Source organism: Symsagittifera roscoffensis, chromosome 8 (assembly GCF_963678635.1).
Source record: "Symsagittifera roscoffensis chromosome 8, txSymRosc1.1, whole genome shotgun sequence".
Classification (NCBI taxonomy): Eukaryota; Metazoa; Xenacoelomorpha; order Acoela; family Convolutidae; genus Symsagittifera; species Symsagittifera roscoffensis.
The window spans coordinates 15553699-15567849 of record NC_087069.1 but is presented as its reverse complement, the minus strand read 5'-3'; the positions used below and the strand labels follow the sequence as shown (position 1 = coordinate 15567849).

General features: G+C 33.4%; 1 protein-coding gene across 1 annotated transcript; it reads left to right on the top strand.

Annotated features, from left to right (window-relative positions):
- The first annotated feature begins 2702 nt into the window (after window positions 1-2702).
- On the top strand, window positions 2703-7273 carry LOC134853371 (uncharacterized). The gene is made up of 3 exons (XM_063869351.1): window positions 2703-3030; window positions 3255-3439; window positions 6522-7273. The coding sequence occupies exons 1-3, from the start codon at window positions 2914-2916 to the stop codon at window positions 6655-6657; spliced, it is 438 nt and encodes a 145-aa protein (XP_063725421.1). The 5' UTR covers window positions 2703-2913; the 3' UTR covers window positions 6658-7273.
- The last annotated feature ends 6878 nt before the right edge of the window (window positions 7274-14151 follow it).

The following is a 14151-nucleotide window of genomic DNA, read 5'->3' as shown; positions in this document are numbered from 1 at the left end:
AATTGGACTTTGCTAAAAAAAACTTAGTTGTTTCTCTAGTAAAATTATTGAAAAGAATGAAAAAGTTTTGAGATAATCAATTTTACAAAGAAATAAGAAGATAACAATTTCGGTTACAAAAAATAAAGAGTCGCCCCTTCTGCATGAACAATTATTGCAACCGGTTCTTTCAATTGATTTTTTCATTAGAGATTTGATTGCGTAAATTTAAAAAAGTCAGTAAGGTTCTAAAAAACAGTCAAAATTGTAAAAAAAAAAAACAAAGAAACGACCTTCCAAAATCCGTCAATTTTTCTGCAAAAAGCAGGTTGTGCCAACATAAGCAGATATGATTCCCAAAACCGGGTTTCTCGATTGAACACAACCTGACAATTGGCAAGGTAGTTTTCGCGTAGAGTAAAAAAGTTTCCAAAAAACTGCCGAAGTTTCAAATTTTTGACTTGTTTGAGGGCCATAAATTTTTCTTACACAAACTGGGCATAGCTAATTATAAAAGTAGGCTTTTTTGATGGAGTTTTTTTCGACTATTTTTAATCATCAGCGTGGAAATGCTCAATATTAAATCAGCTGTTTTTTGACGGCAGTCTAAGTTTTCCCGGATATTTTCACAACAAATAGAACAATTGTACAATGTGCTGTAATTGATTGGACAAATACTTCCGCTTGTGGATTGATCCAGTTAGGTTCTTTTGAAAGACTTAAAATGGTTAAAACGTCACACCACTAAATGAAAATAGAATAAAACGCTGGTTGAAACTAAAAACTGATTTTTCTCATGACTGTAAATGTAAAAAACCTGAATGCAAATAAAATGCGACCGCTGAAATTGGTGAAGAAGTATGGATTCGAATGTTTTTTATTTTTTAAATGTTTTTTTCCTCCTCAAAATCGGGTACTGCAAAAAATTCATTGGCATAGGTCGAGTGATACTAGGCCCGTTAAAAGCTTAAGTTATTTGTCTGATAATTTTCTCAAAGAAAATATACTGATGCGAAAAGTTATCCGTAATTTTCAAACTTCTTCAAAGCGTTTTAAAATGGACTTTTACGTCCTTGATTGACTCCCTATCAAAAATACAAACAAAAAATACTTTTACAGGGGAGATGATTGAAACATCTCTGTTCAATTTTTGCTTACTTTCAGAAATGAGATGGTTGTTTGTGATGTCTGAAAAATGGTTCCAAGAGTCTAATCTTGACCATTTGAAAAGGTTTTAGTGCAATCCTCGCCAAAATTGTCTATTCAAACTTGGTTGATTAATTGAACCCTTCATCTGAGATTTGGCATTGTACAGTGACGGGAAATAGAAGTTGCATTTTAATTTTCTAGACGCAAGTAGACGCTTGCGCAGAGACTTTTTGCACAATCTGTTTTTTCAATTAAACCATTGATCTCAGATTTGGCAGAGTAGTTTTCAAGAGAAGCTTTTCAAGAGAAGACAATAACAATAAAATTTGTACAAAAAAGACTTTTTCCAAGCTCGTGTTTTATTTTCTGCAATAATTAGGGACTAGCAGCTTATGCAAAGAACATTCATAATACCTATTATTTCGGTTGAACATCTAATCTTAGTTGCGGGAGGGTGGTTTTCAATAGAGTAAAAAAATTTTGGGACATTTTCCTGGCTATAATTAAGAACTAATGTCTAATAAAACTATGTCGCAAGAACTGGGAATAGCCACTTGTATAGTGAAGTTCGCACAACCTGTAGTTTCGGTCAAACTTTTAAGCTCAAATTTATCGAAGTGGTTCTTAAAAAAAATAGAAAATTTCCAAAAAGCTATCAAAATGTCAAAAAACTGACCCTTTCTGAGCTTCAAAGCAAACTTTCTTCCTTCAATAATTTCAGCCTAGCGCTTAATGCAAAAAAGATTTGCAAAGCTTGCTCTCTTAGTTGAAAACTGTACCTCAGGTATTTTCGCAGTTTCAGAGAAAAAATCAAATTCGGTCAAACTTTCGAAAATAGAATATTGTTGTTCATCAAAGGAATAGTCCTATCACCTGTTATTTAGAAGAACCCGCAATCTCTCCTTTGGCAGAGTAGTTTTCAAAAAAACGAGTTCCCAAAAGCAATCAAAATCTCTAAAACTTCTAGGGTCTTAACATTTTGTCTTAAAATAATATGGTGTTGCAGTTTATGCAGTGGAGAAAATCACTACCTGTTTTTTTATTGAACACTTAATCTCAAATTTAGTATGGCAGTTTTTAAGATAACCTAAAAGTTTTATTCAAATTAGGGTCAAGCATTTTCTTCATTGAAAATCCCAAAAGCTGGAGAAAGTGGAGTGAGGTAAAAAAAAATACTAATGGAGTAAGCTTGAACTTAGTGTTGAAGTTAGTCTTTCTTTCTGTATTACTCTTTTAAAACATCGGTTTATAGATTTTGACAAAAAAATTTTTAAAGTTTTGCGAAAATTGAAAAAATCATCGAAAGCGTCTTAAAAAATGTCGCTTACAAAACCAAACCCATACCTTTTCATAACACCTGTTTTATCAAACAGGAATATCAGATTAGAGCACATTCAGTCGTGATTTTAGAAAAATCTCTGCCACCAGTTCTATCCTGCTTCGTATTTGCTATTTTTATATGTTTTTTTAAACCATGGCTATGGTTGAGTTCGTCCGTTCACATATGTTACTATATATTGGTTCCGATTCATAAACTTCTTGCACACAATTAGATTCCTACAACAAATATAATTTTAACTCAATGAAAATTGTATCTTCGAATAATAACTCAAATGCAAAAAAATGCTCAAAACATTAAACGGACTTTTTTTATCTGAAAAACGTTTGTATTATATCGCCAAAACGTTTACAAAGCAACTTGTTCCATTGACTGATTCACGATATACTAAATTATTATTATCTAGTTTATAGGTTTGTTGACAGTTGTAATCACTATCAGTTTTAATGGCATTAGTGAAGATTACAACTAATATTCCAGCGTACCATCTGGAGTATAAACAAGACGAGACGAACAAACGGATTGTTCACGCTTTGCAGGTGTTGTTCGAAATTCCAGAAGAGGTGAAAAAATATTGCATGTTTTTATGGACCTATAGGGCTGATGAATATACAAAAACATACTTTAAGAAAATTAGCTGTCGAAAACTGAACCTCAACAGTAATTCATCTCATTGGTGGAATTTTTATTGGGCAATTTATGAGGGAACTCTCATTAGATTTAAAAGAAGAATTAATTAATAATCGATAAATATAGTAATTGAAGAACTGTTTTTTTTTCGTTTTAGCATGTTTTGGTAACTTTGAACTCTGGCGTGTACATGAATCTCAAACTAAACCAGGAGCCAGTTCTTCTGGTGGAGATAACAGCTCAGTCCAAATCAATTCTCTTCTCTGAATACAATTCATCTCTGCTGATTAATATGATCAAGGAGAGTGCGAAAATTGAGCTACCTGATTTCCCAGAAGAGAGGTAAATTAGAAAAAGATTTTTTAAAGGACTCAGCAGAACGTGAATAAATAGATATGCTCAATAAAAATCCAAATCGAATTCAAAATAATGGAAGGAAAAGAGCCGAGCTCAAAAAAGAAATCAGTCCGCACTTTTAAAAAAATTAGCCCTTTGTTTTTTGGTTGGACCAATTAACTTATGAACACAGACGAAGCAGAGTTTCGCACCACTCATTATACGATACATTATAAACGATACATTATAAACAAAAATACATTATAAAAGATACATTATAAACAAAAAACAAAGGTGGAAAAAAATTTCCTTTATCTCGATACAAAACAACTAGGGTCTCAGTTAAACCTTGATGTACGTGTTTGATATTGAATGAAATTGCTATACTCAGGCGGCACGAAAAATTTGATTTCAAAAATTGGACTTTGCTAAAAAACTTAGTTGTTTCTCTAGTAAAATTATTGAAAAGAATGAAAAAGTTTTGAGATAATCAATTTGACAAAGAAATAAGAAGATAACAATTTCGGTTACAAAAAATAAAGAGTCGCCCCTTCTGCATGAACAATTATTGCAACCGGTTCTTTCAATTGATTTTTTCATTAGAGATTTGATTGCGTAAATTTAAAAAAAGTCAGTAAGGTTCTAAAAAACAGTCAAAATTCTAAAAAAAAAAAAACAAAGAAACGACCTTCCAAAATCCGTCAATTTTTCTGCAAAAAGCAGGTTGTGCCAACATAAGCAGATATGATTCCCAAAACCGGGTTTCTCGATTGAACACAACCTGACAATTGGCAAGGTAGTTTTCGCGTAGAGTAAAAAAGTTTCCAAAAAACTACCGAAGTTTCAAATTTTTGACTTGTTTGAGGGCCATAAATTTTTCTTACACAAACTGGGCATAGCTAATTATAAAAGTAGACTTTCAACTACATGTTGTTTCGATTTATCAATGATATCAGATTTGGCAGAATAGTTAGCGAGAAAATTCCAATAAACGGTTAACAAATTAAAATAATTTTCGAGAATCTTAGTTTTTTGCGTGAAAAAAGGCGTAATCGCTTATGCAAAAAACATTTGCGCAAACTGTTGTTTCAATTGAACCCAAGATCTCAAATTCGGGAGGGTACTTCTCGATAAAAGTCAAAACTTTTTTAAAACATGGTGGATAAATTCAAAATTCTCGGAGGCCATAGGTTTTAGTGTCAGAAAAATTTGGGCATAGTCGCATAAACAAATTAGTTTCCCCATAACCCGTTACTTGACCTGAACCAAAAATCTCAGATATGGCAGAGTAGTTCTCGAGAATATACAAACAGTTAAAAAAAACTCTCCAAAAATCAAAAAATGGCGATAACTTTTTGTGTAAAAAATCTTGTGACCGGCCACTGAAGCTGGGGAGCTGGGGCGTTATTTCCAATAAAATGACAAAAGCATATTTGAGAGGTTAGTTTTCTAGAAGTCAAAAGATTCACATAACGGTCAAAATTCAAAAATTTGACGATTCCGGGGCCAATAAATTTATGTGCAAACAAGAATTAGGCGTAACGGCTCATGTATAGAACTTTTCAAAACTTTTTTATTCATTCAAACTAAAAACTAAAATTTGAGAGGGGTTATTTGAGAAAACGGAAAAATTGAAATATGTCTCAAATATTTCCCCACAGACTTTCTCGAAGGCTGTAGACAGAGGGGTCAAGTAAAAAGAAACTCTAGGCGAGTATGCAGGCTCACAGATGAGTAAGCGGTCTTTCAATTGGTACCTTTTCTTTGAAACTCAAAAAGGTTTCTGAGCAAAAACTAAAATTTTTCCACTAAATTTGGAAGTAATTTTCATTAACGAAAAAAAATCAACAGACCGATTGGTAAACATACAACCAGCTTGAAAAATGCGATGAGTAGTGTTAAAATTGTACTTTACTTGCAACTACCCAAATTTAGGTCAATAAGCCGATAAAAAATAGGCCGAAATGTTTCGGGCCAAAGAATTTTTTTCAGCGAAACAAAAAAAAAAACAGAAGGAAATACGAAACCAAAGTAAACAAAATACAAATTATAAGAATATATAAAACACTAAAAGCCATATTTAAAAAGCTAGCAGCAAAAAAAACGACTCCAAAATGTGACAACTTAGACAAGATTGTAACAAGAATTTTTTAAAGCGAAACAAAAAAAACAAAGAAGGAAATACGAAGTGAAGGTAAACAAAATTACAAACTATAAGACTAATAAAACACTAAAAGCAGTATTAAAAAAGCACGCAGCAAAGACGAAGCCACTCTGAGACTAAGCCCACAGCAGATAAGCAGAGAAATAATTGACCGACATTTTTATTTGAAGCAGAACATTTTTCGTTTGAAAAAAAAAAGGTCCTGGGCAGATATGAACCCAGGACCTTTGCCATTCCCTGCATGTTCTTTACCTCCAGGTTAAGTTGGCCGGGAACGCATTGAAGTTTGAATTCATTATAAGCCAAGATACAATTGATTATGTTAAAAAAAGTTGTTAACGCGAAAAAACGACTATCTTCCGGTTTGATGACGCTTGCTAATCGCAAGCGTAAAGAGCTTTGCAGCAGTTTCTGAAGCCTAAAAATCGAAGGCTTGAAGAGTTTTCTAAAGCACGTTTTTCTGTTAATTGCCGTTAAAACGATTTTAAAATAATATCACACTTGATATTGTATGATCTTGAGTGAATGAAAGTTCACCATGGTCATGCACCAGAACAAAGCAACAATCTGCTTGCACAATTTCGTAGTATGATGTTTGGACAAAAACTTTTCCCCAAATAAACCGAAAATTAAAGCATTGGTTAATGTTACAGGATATCCATTCACAAATAATCATATAAATACTGATCCATATAAATAGTTTCTATTATAGGTCCACATTTATCAAAATATTTTTTTTGTAAATCATCTTAAAAAAAACAGTTTGGAACCAGTTTGAAAAATAGATAATTTTTTAGAAAGCATCATCCTAAAAAGCCCAGTCTGGGAGATCATCTTTAGACACGTGATGTCTGCTTTCGGAAGTTTCTGTAAGGTGTCATTATACCAAATCATAATAAAAATACTGCAATTGGGGTTATTTAGAGTGATAGTGTTTCTTCATGCCCACCCGGAACACTTGACTTCATTTGGATCATCGTGTGACAGATCAGCTCAAGATGCAACAGAAACTTCAAGTGAAGAATACGCAAACCCGTTGTATAAAAATGGACACTCATGAAAATGAAACAATAATTTCCTTCAATATTTAGTCTACTAGGGAAAAACAAGGACCAATTGACCTGCCTCGATACGTTTTGGAAAGATTATTTGAGCACTTTCAAATAAGTCTGGCTTACGCAGTAAGCATCATCGTAAGTGAATAAAATTGCGCATGGTTAAGCCCGGCACATTCACAAATTCCAACTTCTTAACCTTCAAAAATTTACAAAAATCATCGCATATTGAATATCTTTTGCACATAAGCGCAGGAAATTGATATCTCAAATTGACAGAAAAATGTTCCTCAAAGTATGCGATAAACTTTAGGTGAAGGACAAAGAGACGGGTCTGATCTAGATAGTATCCTCAATAGCGAGCTAAACAAACAAAATGAAGACGTTCTGGTGGGACACAGTTAGTTGTTCGGCTAACCATTTTCAACTAATTGGGTGCGTTGCTTCTACTTTGTTTGCCTCACTTTGTTTCATAATTGCCTATTAAGCTCACTGTCTGGATCAGACTCGTCTCTTTGTCATTCACGAAACTTTGAACGAAAATGTCCGGCTTAACTGGGAAAATTGACATACGATCAAAGGACTTAAAAATAACAGATGAGACAAAAAAAAGAACAGCCAAGTGAGATATTAAAAAAGTCAATAATCGCAAAAAAAAATTTTCAATCATTTTCAGCTTTTGATTGTCAAGAAAAAATTATATCACGCTTAAAACTTTTAATTTTCTCTATAATAAAAAATTTTTCATACAACTAACCCAATCAGTAGAAATTGGTCCAATAATTAAATTTTCTAGTTCTCTAGAAAATTCTATGAAATTGATTCTTTTCGAAACTGGATGAAATTCACGTTTCTTTGCGCCATTTATACTTCTATTATTGAAAGCAAAATTTAGCTTATGGATTTATTCTTTTCTTCTTTACTGCAAGAAAACAAAAGGACACGTTACTACACAGAGGCAAAGATGCATTTCTCATACTCAAGCAAAAACATCACCGATAAAGCAACTGGGAAAACCTGAAAACTGAATGAGTAAAGCTTTGAGTCAACAAAATTTCTCAAGTGACGCACGCCAATTATGAGTCTACATAATTGCTAAGTGACGCAACCCAATTATGACGCATTAGCAGAACCCGTCAGTTTGAAAAAAAAAATAATAACTAACATGCCTCAATATATAGAGCGGACGCATTTTAACCAGTATACGAAAAAATTCATAAAAACATCCGACACTGCCCAAGTTCGCACCTTCTTATTTTGTGGCGGATCTCCTTCCCTACCTTTACACTACATATCCCTGATACCTTAAAACTAAAAAAAACTACCAGAGGCCCAGCTAAAGCTGAAGGTGCCTGTGTGATATTTTTGAATTTGTCCAAGAAACCTGTTTCTTGCTCAAATTTTAAGCAGTTATGCACGGAGGCTTCTTACAACCTGTTGCCTTGATTTAACATTTGATATCAGATTGAGTTGTTTTCGAGAAGTCAAAAATTTAAAACGGTTAAGAAATCAAAACATTGTTTTTTCTAAAGCCCATAACTTTTTTGTGTGAGGAAAATTGAACGTGAGTGCTTACACAGAGAGCCCTTTCTCTCTTCATTGAAAGCAAGATCTCAGATTCGGGAGGGTAGTTTTTGAGAAAAACAAAAACGTTTAAGAAACAGTCAAAAATTCGACTTTTCCGAGGTCCGAGGGTCATAACTTTTTGTGTAAAAAACCTGGTCGTAACCGCTTTTGCAGGAGAGCTTCTCACAGCCCCTTCTACTTATGGAAGCCAAATTCTAAGAATTGAGAGGGTACTTTTCGAGAGAAGTCAACTTTGAAAAAACTGTCAAAAAATCGAAAATAGTACTATTCGGAGGGTCATAACTTTGTGTTAAAAAAATTGAAGCAAAATCATTTATACAGCGGAGCTTCCCAAAACCAATTCTACTCATTGAAACCAAAACTTAGATTTGAAAGTGTAGTTTTAGAGAAAAATCGAAATAGAAAAACTTTGAGCGTAACCACTAAAGCAGGGGAGCTCTCCAAAACCCATCCGTTCCGTTGAAACTAAAATCTCAGACAACTGAATGTTTTGAGGGCCATAACATTTTGTGTAACAAAATTTGGGCGCAGCCGTTTATACAGGGGAGGTTCACTTGACTTGTTCTATCCATTAACCCCAATATCTTAGATTTTGTGTGTCGTTTTCGTGAAAATACAAACAAAATCTAGAAAAATGGGTTCAAAAATTCCACCAAACATTTTTTCGAAGGCTGCAGAAAGTGGGGTAGGGTAGAAAGAGACTAAGTGAGTATGCAGGCAAACAGGGGAGTGGCCGGACTCGCCATTAGTACCACTCTTTTGAAATTCGGTAGAGCAGTTTTTGAGAAAACGAAAATTTTTCAAAGCGTCTAAAAAAACCGATCCCATACATTGTCATAATACCTTTTTTTATCAAACAGAAATTTGTAATTAAATAGTCTGTTTTAATATCCTTAGCATTGTCTGTACTTAATAGCTGGTTATTGATCAAACTGAACACTTTCAAAATGAACACATTTAGCCGCAACAAAATTAGCGTCGCTACAATATTTGCGACTTAGGTTGGAAAAAAATATGTAGTTCATACTATAACACAAGCATTGGTGTGTAAACATCAAAAGTCAGTTTAAGTAGACTTTTATATTACGAATTTCAGAAAAATCAAAAGGGGAACTTGAAAACAGCCGTGTATTCGTTACCTCAAGACCAAGTATGCCGTAAAATGTAAGCAATTTGAACTCATTCTGAACCAAGATACCAACTGACACAAGTGGTTCTGTTAAACAATTTTTCACCCGAAAAAAGTCTGTATTCAAATTTGATAACGCTCACTAATCGCAAGCGTAAAAAGGAAGATTCAATCATCGTAGCAGTTAGATCCAGCCATTCAGCTATTACTGTCTCTACCCTTTATCTTTTTTCTCTCACTTTTTTTAAAGGCGTATCATGTTGCCTTCAGCGAAGTAGTCCTGGACAACGCAGAACTTGAATGTTCTTTACTTTCAGTCCTTTACTCGCATAATCTTTGATCCCATAACTCAGAATAGGGAGAAATTTTGACGCACGGGGTTTCACAGCGAATTCAGGTTCCTTAATTCATTCTTTTCTTTTGCGGAGTGTAGTTTTATTTGAAGGCCCTTTGCACTGTTGATTTAGAAATGCAAAACAAAAACAACTGTCGTCGAGAAACTTTTTGTTTTTTGCTCAGCAACAAGGCACGCTATTTATTTGTTTGGTAGTTCATTTAGATATGATCAAATAACATCTAACGCTACGGAGATTCCCAGATTGCTGTTCAACCAGTGCCCAATATTTTAACTACAATCATAATGACTTTTTACAGCTTTTCACTTAACACAAATTCAATTCTTACTTATTTCTTCAGACTGTCGCAACTAAATCATTAAATATGCACATGAAACTTTTAGGCAAAAATTATTAACCATTTGAATTTGAATTTCGATACAGTTTAGAGAACATTAATGAACTAATAAACTGCATCAAATACTGTACGGGCAGTACAGCCCAACTGGCAGTAACCCGAGGGAAACCTAGGTAAATAAGTGACGGCAAAAACAGAGTTATTAAAGTTGCACCTTTGGATTCCACAAATAATCATCCTATTAGCATGTCAACAAGCAATCGGTTGTCATTCAGGTATATATTTTTAAGTTTGACGAAAAAATCTTTCTTTTGCTTGTCAGAATATTAAGATTGAGGGGTAACAAATCTTTTGACATCAAAAAAGTTGAAAAATTTCAGAGTTTTGTAGAACATCGAATTTTGAGCTAACTTTGTTTTTCTTAAAGGTAGTGACAAACATCCTAAACTACCCCGTGCGCGTGAGTCTACCCATTTTTCTTGATTGAAGATTTAAAAAGTTCAAGAAGGACACATCTAAGAACTGAAACATTGCCTCAGAACAATTGGCTGATGAACATTTCATACACATTTTGCTGCATGATCATACTTACGAAGAAAAAAATGGTTCTTATAATTTTTTTCTGTATCAAGAAAATTTTATCAAAATTTGTTTTCGAAGTACATCATCCGTACGCTATGAAGCCATAGGAAATTATCAGAATCACGTATGCCGAGTAAAACTTAAGTAATGACTGTTTAGAGAAGCATGATCTTCCTCGGTACAAAACACCAGTGAATTTCGACATCTTTTTTGCCAATTTTTTCCGTTTGATTATTAAAATTCAGTTTTTTGTCAACTTCGATGCCCAAATATTTAAAACTATCCATATTTTCCATAGTCTGGCCAGCAAATGAAATTTTGGAATCCGATAGGTCTTTTCCAAAAGCCATTAGTTTACTCTTGTCCGTATTAATCGATAGCTTGTTGACATTGCATCAGTCATTAAAGTTCTGGATATCTTTGCTGATTTCTTTTATAAACATTGGTATTTTTCCAGAACCTACAATTGCAGTGTCATCAGCAAAAAGACTTATTTCAGTTACTTCATTCAAAATTGAAATATCATTGATTTATATCAAAAACATTAAAGGCCCAAAACTAAGCCCTGGGGCACACCACAAATTATTTTTTCTAAAGACGAATTTATGGTACCATCAGTCACATATTGTACCCTGTTAGTTAAATAGTTTTGTAGCAAATTTAAAAATTTTTCCACGAAATCCATATTTTTCTAAATTAATGATTAAAATATCATGGTCAACAGTGTCAAATGCCTTTTTAAAATCCAGAAAGAAGGTCATTCCATAATCTTTTTGCTCCAAAACTATGCGCATATATTCAGTTATCCGTGTAATTGCATGTACACATGAGTGCTTTGGTCTGAACCCAAATTGTTCAGGACAAAGTATTTTGAATTTCTGTAAAAATTTTATCATTCGTCGGTGAATAAGTTTTTCAAAAAATTTGCTAATTGTCCGGTAACTATTAAAATCAATGTCACTTCCACTTTTGAAGAAAACAATTACGTTCGCAATTTTGCAAATATCAGGAAAAGTCTCTTCGATGAACATTTCATTAAAGCAAACAACCATGAGCTTCATAATGACTGGTACACAAAGTTTAACCATCATATTACTCAACCCTTCATGACCAGTCGAATGTTTGTTTTTAAAATTCTTAATAACTGTTGCCATTTCGTCAATGTCAGTGGGTAAGAAAACAAAAGTCTCGCAATTGCGAGAGATTCTATCAACATATTTGAAATCCCCAATTTTTTTTTGAAAGTTGAGGTCCAATGGCTACAAAAAAATTAATCATTCACCTCTAACTTATTTGAACTAAATTTCTTTTTTCCACAAAACTTATTAAAAACTTGAAACATTCTTTTTGAGTCATTAGAGTTACCCAACTCATTGTCATAAAACTTTCGCTTTTCTATCGCAATTTCTTTTTTGGTTTCATTCCTCAATTGTTTGAACTTTCTTTTAGTTTCATTATTGGGAAAAGTAATCATTCTTTTATGCGCAGTATCTCTGTTTTTGCACAGTTTTTTAACATTTTTGGTTATCCAAGTTTTTTTCCAATATTTTTTGATATCAACTAATTAAGAAGTGCAAAACCTATCAAAAACATTGATCGTTGACCGAATTAAAAACGGAATTTTAAAATTCACGGAATTATTTACGATCAATTTTTCCAATTCGATATGTAGCAGAAATAGTAGTTTAATTACGTTGTCGTCACGATTCAGTACTTTAATATTTCTGGCATAAGAAACAGTTTTAGCAACCTTAGCGATAGTAAATGGCAATTCACCAAACAATGCATAGTGGTCACTAATTGTTGATTTAACTACTGTTACTGGAAAAAATCTCCTGAAATCCAATGATCAATGCAGGTTGCACTATTTTTAGTGACTCTGGTTGGTTCACTCAAGAAAACATCCAAGTTAAAAGATTTCAGAAGCAATTTATAACTGTAAACTTCTGATTTCTTATCACTCGAAAATATGTAAATATTGAAATCTCCCACGATTATAGGTGTTCCTTTTAAAAATCGAAGTTCATTCAACAGAGTATCCAGACTTTCCAAAAATTTTAGACACGTGTGATCAGGTGGTCTGTAGACAACGTAAATATTATTAAACTTAGTTAAATTGCTGCAAATAGTTATAGCTAGATATTCCAAATCTGATTTCAGATCTTGAAGAACAAATTCAACTACAGTTTTTACAAAAAAAAGCTACACCACCACCCCTTTTTCCCTATTTGTAAAAACTCCTTTCTGATAACCATCCAACTGAACATTTCCAAACAATCATTTTCTGTCAACCATGTTTCGCATAAAGCTATAAGTAAATATTTTTTCTTGAGTGAATCAACCAAAACAAAAAGCTGGTCATGATGTAATCTAAGTGATCTTATGTTAAGAAAGAAAACGCTCTCAGTTTCCCCAGTATTTGCCTCCATTAAGTTTCCCAAGTCCAACAAACAAATAAGGCAATAAATTAAGTGGTTAAGTTAAGGTTAAGTTAAGTTGTATGTTGAAAGTACTTTACTCATCGTTTACTGTTTCATATGACTGCATAGTACCGCCCACGAATCCTTTAATGAAATCCAATAAAGTATTATCATCATCCATATGCTTGACCAATTCACTTTTCAGAGTTTGCATTTCTTCGTTAGTTATAGATGCTGGCGATGGTAAAACTTGAAAGCGAAAACGCTTTTTAGCCGGTGTTATATTGTCCTTCAAAACCTTACTATACAAAATTTCCGAATTAGTTTTAGCTGACCTGATAGTGTTGACTTTGCTAACCGCAGTGTTGCTTAGGCCCTCCAACTCCTCCATAGTACCTTGACACTTTTAAAATTTCCTCCGATATCTTTAACTTTCACAAAAGGAGTAGAATTCCATGTAGAAACAATCATGCCTCTCGATTCAGCTTCAATTTTCAATCCCGAATCATGTTTTGATAACCTTTCGTTAATATGTACCGGTCTATTGTTGCACGGGTTGACGAAATTTCGAAACAAGTTTTCGAAATTTCTAAGCAAAACTATTTATTGAGATTTTTTCAATCACAGCACGAAAAAAAACATGGCGAATTAGTCGACAAAAATTGAATTCCAATATTTGCTCATGTTTCGATATGCTTTGAAAACAGTTCAGCTTGAAAAAACATGCCAAGACCATAAGGTATGCAGTACGAATCGGAAAAAACTTACAGAGCGGCAACAAAGCCGACAAGTCCTCACTCGAACTTTTTTATCAAATCAAACTTATCGCTACAAAGATAGGGAAGGCTTGGAAACAGGAGAAATGTGCATTTCAGGGCCTTAAATTCACACATCTGCTCTTCCTAAGCCTTCCTTTCATAGAATAAATAAAAAACTGAAATCATACCAAATCAGAGCTGGTAAGTTTACAACCAACTAAAAAGTAAATTTTAAAAATAATAGGCGCCTAAGACGCATATATGCTCATAATTGATAGGGAATGACATTTTAAGGTAGACAGAACCTCATTAAATAGTGTCAATGAAAAA